General features: G+C 44.3%; 1 protein-coding gene across 2 annotated transcripts in view; it reads right to left on the minus strand.

The window, feature by feature from the left end:
- Positions 1 to 330: 330 nt before the first annotated feature.
- Positions 331 to 15,037, minus strand: part of erbb3a (erb-b2 receptor tyrosine kinase 3a) — a 20,958-nt gene continuing 6,251 nt past the window's right edge. Inside the window, exons 2-29 of one of the 2 annotated variants that reach the window (XM_042707747.1) lie at positions 14,321 to 14,475; positions 13,701 to 13,887; positions 12,580 to 12,699; positions 12,412 to 12,474; positions 12,067 to 12,185; positions 11,580 to 11,721; positions 11,163 to 11,276; positions 10,890 to 11,010; positions 10,581 to 10,654; positions 10,395 to 10,485; positions 10,131 to 10,148; positions 9,482 to 9,702; positions 7,516 to 7,648; positions 7,237 to 7,330; positions 6,680 to 6,834; positions 6,500 to 6,544; positions 6,247 to 6,388; positions 5,941 to 6,060; positions 5,737 to 5,835; positions 5,299 to 5,484; positions 5,037 to 5,192; positions 4,756 to 4,831; positions 4,464 to 4,610; positions 4,216 to 4,313; positions 3,397 to 3,585; positions 3,183 to 3,242; positions 2,778 to 3,066; positions 331 to 2,233 (exon numbers count right to left, since the gene is read on the minus strand). In XM_042707747.1, coding sequence (XP_042563681.1) covers positions 1,401 to 2,233; positions 2,778 to 3,066; positions 3,183 to 3,242; positions 3,397 to 3,585; positions 4,216 to 4,313; positions 4,464 to 4,610; positions 4,756 to 4,831; positions 5,037 to 5,192; positions 5,299 to 5,484; positions 5,737 to 5,835; positions 5,941 to 6,060; positions 6,247 to 6,388; positions 6,500 to 6,544; positions 6,680 to 6,834; positions 7,237 to 7,330; positions 7,516 to 7,648; positions 9,482 to 9,702; positions 10,131 to 10,148; positions 10,395 to 10,485; positions 10,581 to 10,654; positions 10,890 to 11,010; positions 11,163 to 11,276; positions 11,580 to 11,721; positions 12,067 to 12,185; positions 12,412 to 12,474; positions 12,580 to 12,699; positions 13,701 to 13,887; positions 14,321 to 14,475 — 4,247 coding nt within the window. In that variant the 3' untranslated portion in view covers positions 331 to 1,400. The remainder of the gene's footprint in view (positions 2,234 to 2,777; positions 3,067 to 3,182; positions 3,243 to 3,396; positions 3,586 to 4,215; positions 4,314 to 4,463; positions 4,611 to 4,755; positions 4,832 to 5,036; positions 5,193 to 5,298; positions 5,485 to 5,736; positions 5,836 to 5,940; positions 6,061 to 6,246; positions 6,389 to 6,499; positions 6,545 to 6,679; positions 6,835 to 7,236; positions 7,331 to 7,515; positions 7,649 to 9,481; positions 9,703 to 10,130; positions 10,149 to 10,394; positions 10,486 to 10,580; positions 10,655 to 10,889; positions 11,011 to 11,162; positions 11,277 to 11,579; positions 11,722 to 12,066; positions 12,186 to 12,411; positions 12,475 to 12,579; positions 12,700 to 13,700; positions 13,888 to 14,320; positions 14,476 to 15,037) is intronic. The other variant, XM_031567199.1, reaches the window with a different exon arrangement.

Below are 15,037 nucleotides of genomic sequence, written 5' to 3' on the forward strand. Positions count from 1 at the left end.
TAACAGGTACCCACTCAAACATTAGACATAAACGAGAAGCATTTCTAACTACTTAGTCTCGTCATTAACATCAGCTCACAGAAGCTCTTCAGTAGGCTACCCCTTCACGCTACAGTATTCTCTCCCGCTTTTGTTTACATATAAGGTGCCGTTTGTAAAATGTTGCACATTCTGTCATCCTGCTCAGTTTTTGCAAGTTTAGCATTGCCAAATATGCAGACACGAAATGGCTCTGAATGCCCTTCTAGTTCACTCCTGAGACACACCTAACACATCCTTGAATCACTCGTATCTCCTTTTACTGATGGAGAGTCAAAAAGGGAACAAGCATACATTTATTTGATTGTTTATTTAAAAAGAAATAAAACACTGAGATCCACCAATGAGTGATACTATTATAGTACAGAAAAATACACCATCTGTCTTGATAAGTGAGCAAAATTGTTAGCTTGTTAGCTGGCCATTTTATAGGCTACAAACTGTGCTTTACAAGGAAATACACTCAAAATGTAAAAAAAAAAAAAAAAATTCCAATACAGGAAGCATCATAGATGAGTATAAAGTAACAGATACCCTGAATCATTATTGACATAGGAAGATAATATACATCATCTGTCCTTATACCTCACTGTGAAAATGAACAGTTATGAATGAAAAACAAAGGTTTGCATTATATGGTTCATTTGATGAATTGTAGCCCTTGTCATTGGATAATCCAAATATTTCCCAAGTGTGAGATGATTTTAACTAACTAACATGTACCACAGTTTGCAGATAGTAGACATTGTAAACATAGACTGATTGAAGCTGTATGAACCTGAGAGGTTAATTGATTGCACTATCCTAAAGGTGGTGCTAAATTGACTGATTGCTACTTTTGCCTGCATAATACATTACATATAGATTGTACATACAACAATATTTATAGCTCTTCCCAAATGACTGTGGCACTTTCTTCAGACTCAAACAAAACATACACTCACCATCTGGGCACCATCTACTCTTGTCTCAATGTCTTGTCTATGGCTCTTCCCACACCAGGTTGTGTAGGTAGATTGCTTTTATTTCAGGCTCAGTGTGGCATGACTTGACAATTCATTTGTCTATATAAATTCTACTCTTTTTTATGAAAGAATCACGGTTTGTGCCAAGTTAAAAAATATATATTTTTGTAAACTTTGTTTGAAGAGTTTTCTTTTGATCTTTGTTTTCCCTTTTAAGCTATTCTCTCTCTCTCTCTCTCTAACACACACACATACCCCCCCCCTCACACACACACACACACACACAAACTCACACACACACAAACACACACACACACACGCATATCAACCGTATGCCTGTAAGTACATAATCACAAAGACATGGTACACTCTTCTGTCTCTTGTTCACATCTTCATCTATGTACGCACAGGGCTGGCTTTGTTGAACTGTCTGCTGTGCCAGTAGTCTGGGTTGTCAAAGGACTGATCTCCCCCCTGCTCCCCGACCCCAACTCCTGCCCGCACTTTAACCAATGGGCCAACTCCTGCGAGTTGACAAGGTTCTGGCTCTTCCTCAGCCGTGGGTGTCGCTCCACCTTCATCCTCCTCACTCTGGATGTTCTGGTACTCCACAGGTTCTCCTGCTCCAGCTGCGGCACCAACGCTAAGACGCTCCATCTCCTCGTATTCACACGCATCCCCTTTGCCCCCCCTCAACCCCTTTGAGGCCAACCCCGCTTTTCCCGCCAGCTTCCCTTTCAGCTTTGTCTGCCTGTTCATGTACTGGTAGTCCTCCTCTACATATTCGTCATCGCCATCATCCTCTAACCAGTCTGTTTCAATGGTTGGCGTGAGTTCCACCCTGGCCCCTGCGTTTGGGAAGTCAAATTTAAGGGGGCCAGTTGGGCCCGTGTTTGCCTCTGGTTTGCCGACATTCCGCACGTCCATGTACTCGTATTCTGCTGCCTGCTGCTCCTCCTCTGGGTCCACGTACTCGCCTTCATAGTTCAGGAATCCGCCGTCTCGGAGTTCCTCGTCCTCACTTCGACTCTGGTCGTCCGTGGAGAACTGGGACACTGCCCCGCTGCTCTCCGAACCCTCAATGGATGACCTTTTGGCTGTATGGCGGGAGCCTGGTGACCTGTAGCTACTGTCAGATGGAAGCCGGCGGCGGCGTTCCCGATTTGGCCTGGCAGAGAAGCTCGGTTTGTTCATGTATTCGTACTCCTCCCTGGATGAAAGTAGGGTGTCTGAAAGGATAATAAAGGGGTTAAAAATTGGGATCATTGGAATAAAGAGACTTTACATATGGTTTGATGAAGTTTAGTCTTTAATTGTTCACTGAACATCACCTTAACCAAACCCAACCGCTAACCCTAACCTTAACCGTAAATTGTAGTTAACAAAGTTTCAACGGATATTTGTTCATAATCTGAGCATCTGTACATAGGAACCATCTTGCAAGGAACCATCCAAATAAAGGGTGACCGAATAAGAATAAATAGACATAAACTGTGTGCCCATGTGAACCTAAGGCCTGTATTTGTTTGTGTTTGAAGAATGGTAAATGGACTGCACTTATATAGCGCTTTACAGATGAATGCCTCAGACATCTACCCGTTCACACACCGATGGCGGAGGCTACTATCTAAGGTGCCAACCTGCACACAGGGAGCGGTTGGGGGTTCAGTCTTGCTCAAGGACACTTCGACACTAGATGAGCAGGAGTTGGGATCAAACTAGCAACCCTCCGAACGACACCTCTACCTCCTGAGCCACTATCGCCCCAATCACCTCTCTCAGGGCTATGCAGGTGCCCAGGCAGGACATATTCATTTTGGTCCTCCTCCCCATCTGTCTTTGGAGAGGGTGTGTCAGGGATGGGCGTGTCCTGCAGTCCTGATAGGCTGTCTCTCTGTGACATGTAGGCACTGTCTTCACGATGACGCGCCCTCCTCAGACTGCCGTGGAATGGAAAGTCCTCGGTCATCTCCACCTCCACCTCAACCATGGTGCCTCGCCCCTCTGAGGACTCGGACACCGTGCGGGCAGAGTTCAGGCGAGCGCGGGATGCCCATGCTGCCTGTGGGACGGAGAGAGGGCCAAGATTACAACAAAAAAAAGTTTAAAACCACAGCTTTATAACCAACAATCAAAACTATTTTTTGTAATCGGCCCAAGGTGACTGGTGACACATACCTGGCTATGACTATCTCCACCAGGGGTCATTTGTAGATAACCAGGAGGGCTTGAACCGGCCTGAAATGACGAAGAGAGAGAAAACAGAACGGGGCACGATGAAACATGGACAGTGGAGACATTCAATGATGACGGATGACCAGAATCAGAAAGAGTAAATATAGCCATCTGGTACTCCATGCTCTCCAGACAATATGTTTGCCAAAATGCTAACCCTGATGCTCTCTGCCCGAAGAAGAGAACGGGACTGGCTCCTGGACGCTGACAAGTACAGGGAAGTTGGAACTCTCTCATCATCTATGATCTCCTCCTCCTGATCATCCCGTCTAACCCTGAGGACATCCAGCTCTGTCCCTCCCTGGAAGGGCTCATCAGGCGCAGAATCGGGCAAATGATGATCCCCCTGCAGGTGAGGAATATAAATAAACACAGTACATTCATCCCTGTCAAGTCTCACATTTTATCTGTGATTTTCAACATTTCTCAAGTCTCACTGAATCTCAGGGACCTCACAGGTTTTCACACTCGAGCAGAGAATAGTAATAACAAGTCCAAAAGAATGCTGCGCAGTGTGTGAGTGAGAGACTGCTGTGTTCTCACTGAGCGGCTCACTGCGTCTGCATCTCAGTTACTTTAGTCAACAATGTTTCAATATTCGGGTCAGCACTGAACAACTTCTTAGACATAGACCTGTTTACAAGATGCAGCACAAATGCATCAGTGAGCTTTCAATGTGCTTGTTCTTTTGTGTGTATGTGTGAGCGGTGGGGGGGGCTCACAGATTTCAATCACTGATCTCACAGATTTCAGTCATGTTTACTTGACAGGTATGTACATCACTGGCTCTGTACTGTGGCCTAGTAGTATCATGCTACAACTACTGCTAAATTGTCTTCACATAGTGGCCTTGGCAGAAGAGCTGTTTGCTCTGCTCAGTTTTTAAGTGTTACAGTGGTGTGGTTGAGGAACTAAGAGCTGGTATTATATTCCCATGAGCAAAGCGAACACCTTGAACTCAGAGCACTTTCCTTACCTTAATGACCAGGTAACGAGCAGGATCTCTTGCCATGCGTGTGAAGTCATTGGCTAGTTCTTTGAAGGTGGGTCGCACATTCTCATCTATCATCCAGCCTGTTAAAGGAAAGGGGAGGTTTAAAAAAAAAAAAAAAGGTTCTCGTAGAGGTGCTGTAGGCAAGAAGACATTTGCACATGCAGGACTAAATGTCACTGTCAAATGTCACATTCTGCTGCAGAGAAATATCTGGAAGTATCATGACTCACATTTGACCATGACCATGTAGACCTCTATGGTGCAGATTTGGGGCTGGGTCAGACGTTCCCCCTTTTCCAGAAGGTCTGGTACCTCCTGTGGTCGCATCGATGCATATGGCTCGGCCCCATATGACATCATTTCCCACACAGTCACACCTGCAGGTCAAAAGCACTGTTTTATGCTGTTCTGGGACACTTAAAGTGGGACAAAGTTACTTGTCTTTTTGGTGAGATATAGATACACTCATGTAAACAATAACTTATGTATGTATACAACTCTGCTCACACTAAAAGCACTTACCATAGCTCCAGACATCACTTTGATGAGTGTAGCGGCGGAATAAGATACTCTCTAAGGCCATCCATTTGATAGGTGTCTGAGAAGAAACAGAATTTAGTTTTTTTATGTTTTAATGAGGAAGAAACGGGCATCTTCTCCTAGTCAGGTACCTTTAGTGGATGGTAAATGCTTTATGTTTGCTCCAAAAGGTACACTGTCTTAGTTTGAGTTGTCATGTATCTCTCCATGGAACACTAAGGAGATAGTGACGCATACAATATAGCTGGCGGAGTGTAGCCTACCTTGGCCTCGTTGTAGACATACTTTTTATCGTCTGGAAACAACAGGTCTGCTAAGCCATAATCGGCAATCTGGACCTGGTAATCACTCTTTAGCAGAACATTCCGGGCTGCCAAATTTCGGTGAACCATGCGTTTCTCCTCAAGGTAATACATGCCCTGGAAAAACAACAGGAAATGCTGATGAGGAACACGTGTACAGCAAATACACGCCCTAATGATACACACACACAGAGAGACATAAAGATGCTAAAGAACAATTTACCTTGGCAATCTGCACACACCAGTTGAGCAATCTTTGTGGGTTCAGGCTGTCCCGTCTCTGCCTAATGTGTTCCAGTAAAGACCCCTGGGGACTGAGCTGAGTAACCAGTTGCAGACTGGCACCTGGACAGATGCCTAAAAGCCTCACAATGTAAGGGTGGTCCAGGCTACCGATTGCCAGCATGTGCTGTGGATCCAGTTGAAAAGGTATGTTAACATCGGACTTTTTCATAAATTGTCCCTTTTTTCCACATAATACAAATCAGTGGCCATCAAACACTCAATGTTTCATCTAAAATTTAGCACAGAAAGTGGGCAAAAACATATCATCGATGCATATACAGTTGTGATACTTGACGACATGAGTATTTAATTGTATTGACATGTGATGTTGTATCTTTAGGCTGATGGTGTATGATTTAGTGAAGCTAGATCTTACATCTGTGACCTCATGGAAACTCTGTCTGCCATTTCGGTCATTAATAGTCTTTATGGCTACCGGGAGCTTCACTGTGTCGCCCTCTGGTATCCATATCCCCTATAGGAGAAGGACAGAAGTAAGCAGTGACATCGTCAGCTTCAAAACATACTAATGCACAGAAAGGCTGGTCAAACTGGTGTTACGACTGGATGTCCTATGTACCTTATGTACTGTGCCAAACACCCCAGTGCCCAGCAGTTTGATCTTCCGTAGCTCTGATGGTTTTAGCACACGAGCATGAACCGTAGCACCTTTCTCCCCAGGTTCCAATGGGTCGAAGCTCTAGCAGGAGTGTGATATGGTCCAAAAAGCATAGTTAAGTTTCAAAAAGTAGATTCATGTGTATTCATCTTTAGCTCATGTGGTCTGTCTTATAAGTGAATATAAATGCAGTGCACAAATACAACTCCATTTAAACTTAGAAAAGTGTGAAAGTTTGTGGTCAAGTGAACAGATATGCACACACACCTCTCCTCTCGCAAGGTATCTCCTCATGGCCCGCTTGCGTCGGATGGAAAGGTTGCGACGATAAATCATGACCATAACAAAGACTGACAAGGCCACCACCACAGCTGCTATAACACCCAGCACTATACCCGTCACTGGTAGGCTGTAGAGGACAATGAGATGGTATTATTACAAACCTTTGTACTATACACCATTTCCTTTTTGTCGCAGTCAGTTTCACTTCTACAACCAGCCACTAGAGGGCAATACTCACTTAGATACCGATCGTAGACAATGTTTCAGTTTAGGCCCTGTGCATCTGAAACAGAACAGCACAGATTACTTACTGTAGTCATCCACGTATAATTATTCTCTACATGAGCAGAGTTTATCTGACTCATCTGACCTCCTTTTTCTCTTCATCAACTATGGAATAAACATGCTTTATAACTACCCCTGGGTGCAGTTGTGATGGCAGGGCTCACAGCTCCTCTGGGTGCTGGGGTATTTAAAGATTAGGCCCTTATCCCCCATCACTCCCTTGGGGCATATCGACACACAGTGTGGACCGTCCTTCAGGCTGGCGCACACTTCACACTTATCAGCTCCCTAGGGAGGGGAGCAAGGGAAGGACAAGACAGATAGAGAGAGAGAGAGAGAGTGGAGTGGAAGAGAAGAATAGAGGATAACAAAAACATTGAAATGGGTGATTTTTAGTTTTTAGACAGTTGTTAGCGTCTTGGTCCATGCTGTAACCATGCTGTAAGAATGCCATTATTGTTATTATTTTCAGAAGAAAGTCTCAAATTGATTGCAAAAGAGTTTGTGTCTACTGCAGATCATTGCATTATAGTTAGACTGCTATGGATAGACCATTGAGTCAACAACAATTCTATCTGTTCCATCTGATCAATTCCAATGTGGTTAAACCAGGAAATGAAATGTACCTAAATACAATGTTAATAACAGAACTCCCTCAAGGAAGCAGTCATGTAAAATAAGTGTTCTTACCAGGCCAGTGCATGTGGGCTGTCCTTCCTGAACTTGACACTGAGAATGGCACGGCATACACTCCCCATTTAGTCCAACAAACTCACGGCCCTCTCTACAGAAAAAGAGACAGAAGGGGAGAGAGAGAGAGAGAGAGAGAAAGATAAGAGAGAGAAAGAGAGAGAGAGCAAATATTAAATCTTAATAATTAACACGTATCAGCCCGTGGCAAACAAACATAGACGTGACATACAATAGTCATATAAGCAGGAGGAAGAGTTGCTAAAGCTGTGAACTCACCCAAAGAGGGACCTACACTCATCCACACACACTCCCCCTCTGCTGAAGTTCTGACAGGACAAACACTGATCGGGCCCCGGGCCCCAACAGCCCTCAGACGAGCACAGGGGGTCACACACATACCCATCAGCAGCTGGGGACACACGAGCAAACAAACAAAGAACAGTGTGTGAATATGTGTGAATATATATACATCGGTGAACATGCACACACTTACACACTACTTACTTACACTGACACATACATGTATACTGCTCTGGAAAAAATGAAGAGACCACTGCAAAATCATCAGTTTCTATAGTTTTACTATTTATAGGTATGTATTTACCTATACATTTTTGTTGACTACTGACAACATTTTTCCTAAATGAAAAAGTAACGTATTGTCATTTAGAGCATTTATTTACATAAAATGACAAGTGGTCAAAATAACAAAAAAGACCCTGAATAATGCAATGAAAAGAAGTTCATATTCAATCTTAAACAAATCAACTCAATGTTTTAATTTAGGATGAGTTCAGAAATCAATATTTGGTGGATTAACCCTGATTTTCAATCACGGTCTTGGCATGCACTCCACCAGTCTTTCACACTGCTGTGTTCTTTACGCCACTCCTCGTGCAAACAGTCAAGCAGCTAGGCTTTGTTTGATGGCTTGTGACCATCCATCTTCCTCTTAAACATACTGCAGAGGTTTCCAATGGGGTTCAGGTCTGGAGATTGGGCTGGCCATGACAGGGTCTTGATCTGGGGGTCCTCCATGCACACCTTGGTTGACCTGGCTGTGTGGCATGGAGCATTGTGCTACTGGAAAAACCAATCCTCAGAGTTGAGGAACATTGTCAGAGCAGAAGAAAGTGAGTTTCTCCCAGGATAACCTTGTACATGGTTTGATTAATGCGTTCTTCACAAAGACTAATTTGCCAAATTCCAGCCTTGAAGTATCCCCAGATCATCACCGATCCTCCACCAAATTTCACAGTGGATGCGAGGCATTATGGCTTGTAGGCCTCTCCAGGTCTCTGTCTAACGCTTAGACGACCAGTTCTCTAAGGTCCAATCCTTATGGTCTTTTGCAAACCTCAGCCTGGCTTTTCTTTGCTTTTTATTGATGAAGAAGCCTTTTTGTAGCTAGGCGCGACTTCAGCCGTGCCCCAAGGAACCTATTTAGAACTGTCCTCACCATGCACTTTACCCCCGCCATTCTTTTTGTAGGTCACTTGATGTCATCCTATGGTTATTGAATAATATTCAAATGAGTCGTCGGAGAGTCGTTTTCACTCTCTGCCGGTCTGTAGCTTTGTTGTCCCCAATGTCTGTTGCTTGACCTTGTTCTTATGATCCACCATCTTTTAAATCTTAAGGATTGAAGTAACCTGACTCACTGTATTATCTGCCAGCAAAGCCAAAATTGAACCCTATTTTTCCTCAAAACTTTTGGCTCAAAAACTCTTTTGGCAGGTCAGTAGTGTTTTGGCAGGTCAGTAGTGTTTGGCAGGTCAGTAGTGTTCGGCAGGTCAGTAGTGTATTTTTTTAAATTCCAATTCCTTTTGAGCTACTACTCGCTCAGTTTTTGCCATCCAGCTGGCCCTACAGCAAGAGGACAGTGATGACCACAGCAGTGGTTTTTATACTTACCCTCGTTAAATAAGATTTGGTTCAGGTCATCACATAATCATAATCAGTACCTCATTAAGTAAAATAAGGTGTGTTTGTGTCACCAGAATGGAATGGCTGCCATACATATAGAGATGCCGATTTAGGACAAATCTGGCGTGGTCTGTTAATTCTTTTCAGAGCTGTACATGCACACGTATGAAGCAAAGATCAAGGGTACAGAGGGTAAATGGGTACTTTATCAAATCATTTAGAATATTCTTAGACCATAACTTTTCCCAAAACCCATGCCCCTATATAAGAAATACACACACACACACACACACACACACCCAACACACTCACTCACCACACTGCTCTTCGGGCCGGTTCTCCTTGATGTCCAGGTTCTTCTGCCTTTTTCTGATCTGGCTGCGGTGGCCACTGAAGAGGCGGCTCCAGATGATGGTGTCGTAGAAGCACAGCTGCTTGTTCCCCGTGATGTACACGCTGCCATCATTGATCTGACGCAGGGACCGCAGCCCCAGCGACGTCAGCGAGGGAATCTTCATCACCAGCAGGGCGTAACCCCTGAGGATGAGGATGATGGCAGCAGAGGCATAGGCAAAGAGAGAATAGAGCGTGAGGGACAGGGGAGGTGAGAAGATGAGAAGAAGAGGAGGAGTAACAGGGAAAAGTGCAAGGATGGACAGGTGCAATCAGAGTTAGAAGTGAGAGGGGGAGAGAGGACAAGGAAAGACATGAGAACAGAACTTTTGTATACACACAAACACACACACACACACACACACACATTAACTCATTAACACACTGTAAATACTTATGGTGGCTGAAAACTATACCCACTGAACTTTACACACCCTAAAATTGCCCCTTTATTGTTTTGGACAGTAAGTTCTGTTATGGTGACATGCAGATAACATTTCAGTTATTGTAAAGATTTTGCCATGAGCTGCCAGTGGGAACAGTGAGTATGTAATCCCTTAATCATTGTGTACCTTTTTGAGCTTGCTCCTCTGTTGGGAGGGGTTGTTAGACAGCAGTGAATGGGGAGGAGGTGAGGTGGGGGCAGAGAGGGGGCACAACTCTCGATTAGAGACATTGGATATCAGACAATGACCATTAGTAGGTGATGTAAAACATACAATAGCATGCTCACATTCTCACACATACATCTTGTACATTCACATAGATGCTTAGAAGTTATTAGGCGTGACAAGGGTGATAAGCTACTAGAGGATGAAGGAGGTTGGTGCTATTACCTGAAGAGGGTCCGGCCCTGTATGGTCTCCAGATTGGAGAACACTGACAGATCGTGCATCTCTTTAGGCCATGACTGCACACTCAGGATATCTGCCAACCAAAGCAAGATTGCTCAGCATGAAATTGTTACACACACGCACAGCTATACAAACTGACATATGCTGGTACACCAAATATGTATTCACCTGTGATCTCTCTGACGGTGCTGAAGACTTTCAGCTTGTTTGGATCAAGAGGAGGGATTTTCTTATATGGGTCACTGTAATGTACAGAGGAGAATTAAAATCAAGGAATTAAGGCACAACAAAATAAGAAATTCCAGATGAATTCTGTTCAAGAAGGATGTACCAATCCAGTTAATGCTGACAAGTAAAAAAAAAAAAAATTACCATTCAGATCTTTCAGGCCTTGAACAATATATATCCCTTTGCCACACTGTCCTTCTGACTGAAATGTAAAAGTCTGAAGCGTGTGAAATGAGTTGGGTTACTCACCCCTCAATGCCTGTGACCAGGAAGTGCAGGCTGCCCTGGATCTTTGTACAGTTTATAAAGCTGTCAATGTTCTGGGCATCCACTGTTTGGCGAGCCTCAGAACCACCAGTGCCCATACAAGCTAAAAAAGAGAATGGCATAGATGATCAGAGGTTTACAATTCTGTAATTATCTGTACACACACGTGTGTGTATGTATGTGTGTGTGTGTGTGTGTCTGTCTCTGTGTGTGTGTGTGTGTGTGTGTGTGTGTGTGTGTTTATGAGAGTCTGACCTTTTGGACAGAGGCCCTCACAGGGCTCACACCTCTTCATTCCCTCCTTCTCCACCTCTGTTTTGTCTGGAGGACAACGGCTCACACAAGAACTACCATCAACCAGGAAGTTTGCTGAGACAAAAACAATCAATAACAGAGAGACAAGTTGATAGAGAGAGAGAGAGAGAGAGAGAGAAAGTAGAAAAAAGAGAAAGAGAGATTTTGAGAAATTATGAGAAAGCTAGAATTATGTTGGAATGTCAGAACTATAATGTCAGAGTTTATGTTGAAATGATCAGAATAATCCCAAGCTCCTCACACCCATAGGTTCTGACATGTAAGTGGGTGAGTGGTAAGTGTTAGGCACAGAAGCTGTAGTTGGTTGGGTGGGCAGGGAGGGCAGGCTGGGCACGGAGAGTGGACCCATGCACTTACTGGGGCACTGAGAGACACAGATGGAGCCATATTGATACTTGGCGTTGGGGTTGGCCTCCATCTTGTATTTCTCTTTGTTGTAGATGAACGCCTGGGGACACTGGGAGACGCAGGAGCCAGAGTTGTTGAAGTTTCGGCAAGCCTGAAGACAGAAACCGCAAACAACGCACACACGCGCAAACACACAGGCATGAGCATGCAGGCAGTCAGTTTACATACATATATGTGCGTGCATGCAGACAGACACAAAAGCACGCACACACACACACACACACAGATATACACAAAAAGTGATAGAGCAAATACAATGAGTGGACAGGTGGGAGATCATGAAATACTTTACTGTAATACTATTCTACGGAAGATATAGTACATTGATAAATACATTCCTATTCTGTGAGTGCATGCTGGATCAGCTGCGTTTAATAGTCACGATTTCTTTGAGTGTGCATGTGAGAGTGTACTGAGCTTTGCCCTACTGACTCACAAAGCAGTCTGTGTCCAGGGGGCCTGAGCATCCTCCGGCACACTCCATGTGACAGCAGGCACTGGGGCTGGGGCTGAAGCAGCGGCCATTACACTGAGGCGCACACACCGTCTTAGTCACTGTGAGACAGAAAGCCAAGATGGACTGTCACATGAGTGTGTGCATGTGTGCATGTGCGTATGGGTGTTGTGTATATGGGTGGTGTGTATATGTGTTTGTGTGTGTGTATGTATGTGTATGTGTATCTGTATGTGTATGTGCACGTGTTTATGTGTGTGTGTCTGAGGGGGTTGTGTACATCTGTGTATATGTGATTCATTCCCAGTTTGACAGGAGCTCACTCACAAATCTGGCAGGAGTCATTCCCAGGGCCCCAGCACGGCCCCTCACATGACTGGTGACATGGCACTGCAAGACAGGAAGTGGATTGTTTATAACCTCATGTGATTGGCTGGCTGCATGACTGAAGCCTGACAGTCTGCGGAGCTGTCTGCAAGAGAAGGATATACTCACTTTGAGGGCCATTCTCCTTGATTGTGACCTCAGCCCCACTCACTATGTCCTGCCAGTTCACCTCTGGTGCATAGCTCAGGAACTGATTCTGGATTATCTGAACGCCACCATTCAGAATCTCTGTTGGATATCAAGCACCGAAAAAAAAAAAATTCAAACCAAAGTTTATCAATAGAGGCGTTTTTGACAACAATATAATGTGGATACCTGCAGAGACTTTTTTCAGTATTCCTTAGAAAGAGATGATGAATGAGCATGGTGTGTTGAAGCTGTCTCCATGTACTTAGTAACGACAGGAAAAGAATCATGAAAATCTATGTATTGTGAACCGTGCCTCTACTATGTGTATAAGGGGTGATACAAGTGAGGTTGTTGATAGATGGATGGAGCAGAAAGCCAGGAAGGATAGGAGATATGGACACACACACACACACACACACACACACACACACACACACACACACCCAGGCACACAGACAAAAATGTTGGCTCAGACGAGCTACTTAAAATAACTAGCTCATTTATACAAGTGTGGGCATGCACTGAAGTATGATATGACCTCATGCATTATTGTAGTAGCTACAGTAGTTATTACAATGTGTGTGTGTGTGTGTGTGTGTGTGTGTGTGTGTGTGTGTGTGTGTTATGCAGTATATCTGATCAATGTTCTCCTACTACTCACAGTAAAATGGAAAGATTTATCCTGAGAGGAACTGTCAGTTAGAAACACATACTTGCCCACCCACACATAACTTGCTCCTTACCCAAAAGCCCCCTTAAACTGTCTATCATGTGTGACACATGAGGGGTGTGGCTTTAGTCAGTGGGTGTGAGAATCTCAACGGTTACATCCACCTGAATTGTCTGCTTGGAACACACATACACACACACACTCTCTCTCTCTCTCTCTCTCTCTCTCTCTCTCTCTCTATGATCTTTCTCTTTCTCTGTATGTGTGTGTGTTGTCAAGAGTGCATGTCTGTGTGTCTGTGGTGGGGTGGGTGGGTGTACGAGCATGTGTAGGTGTGCCTGTGCATTGATGCATATGACTGGCTATATATATAGATATATATACACACATACACACACATACATACTGTATACATATACACACTATGTACCAGTGAGGTGTGTTAGCCCCAGTTCCTTCAGGCCATAAACCCCGTCCTTCTGGTAGTTCACCAGCAAAGCCAGGGCGTATTTGCTTTCGTACAGAGAAGTCCCTCTGATTACACGTAGGTGGTCCAGAGGCAGCCGGTTGAGCTGGTTCAGGGCAATCAGCACGTACCCAGTCACCTCCCTGATAGACTGACGGAGAAAAGAAGGCCACGAAAGATTAGATAAGTTCAAGAAAGACAAACAAAACCATTTTAAACTGAAATGAAGTTTGAATTCTTTTTATACATGTTTTTTTACTATGCAAGCCTAAAAGCACTAAGTGCTTCTAACAAAAAACTTACTAATTACTGAGGCAAATCAGCAAATCCTTTAAATATCACCCTACAACTCTGTGATTTTTATGACACCCTTATATCTCCATAGATGCACACATATGCTCCATTCTAGTCTGAAGTGGAACAAGTGGAGACTGAGAGCTCAGCGTATTGACTGTGACCTAACATTGGGCTGGACTTGCACTGCAGTCATCTACAGTGATGCCCTTTATACTCACATACACATGAAACACCTCAGAGTGAGTCAGCGCCTCACACAAGCGCGTGTCCCTATACCCACAACTCACCTGGAAAAAGGAGAGGTTGCGAGTGTGTTCCATGTGAGTGATCTCCAGGTTGCCCATGACGATCTCGCAACCGGTGTACATTTCCTTGAGGCGTTTGTACTGCTCTTCAGTGGAGCCCGTCATACTCAGGCCGTTCTTCGTGCCCAGGCAGACCACTGGTGATGGGGGGGAAACACAGCCTGCATCAGCTCACTGTTTCACTTCCCATCCATTTAAACAGACACGCTACACTGGGATAAATCTTGCTTTGCAACATGCTGTGTATCACATATAGTATATAGTAATATTTGAGCTATAGGGTCAGCCATGGGTGTGTTTTGCGTACACAAAACGTGGCGCTATCAAACAGGATAAAACAGGGTCACCATGGAGTGCATACAGATACCTTGGAAGAGTAACAATGAATGCAACATGGAAATGGATTTACATCTGAAACAAAGTAGCTGTAGTGCTTTAACATTAACTGACAATAGAAACACAGGTTTGCTCACATCAAGAGAGGGAGACTGACGGGAACAGACCGAGAGAGACACACTGTTTTGCCATTCAAATTGTTAGCCTGCCAGTCAACAGAAATAGTCAGGACCAGGGCACCAGCACTCTTTACATTACATGGACATGAAGGCCCACAATGCTGTATTCTGAAGGAATATTCAGAATAGTGTGAGACCCAACAGCTCAAAGTCCTACTTTACAAGAGGTGGTAGGATACAGAAT

This window comes from Clupea harengus, chromosome 5 (assembly GCF_900700415.2).
Source record: "Clupea harengus chromosome 5, Ch_v2.0.2, whole genome shotgun sequence".
NCBI classification, from domain to species: Eukaryota; Metazoa; Chordata; class Actinopteri; order Clupeiformes; family Clupeidae; genus Clupea; species Clupea harengus.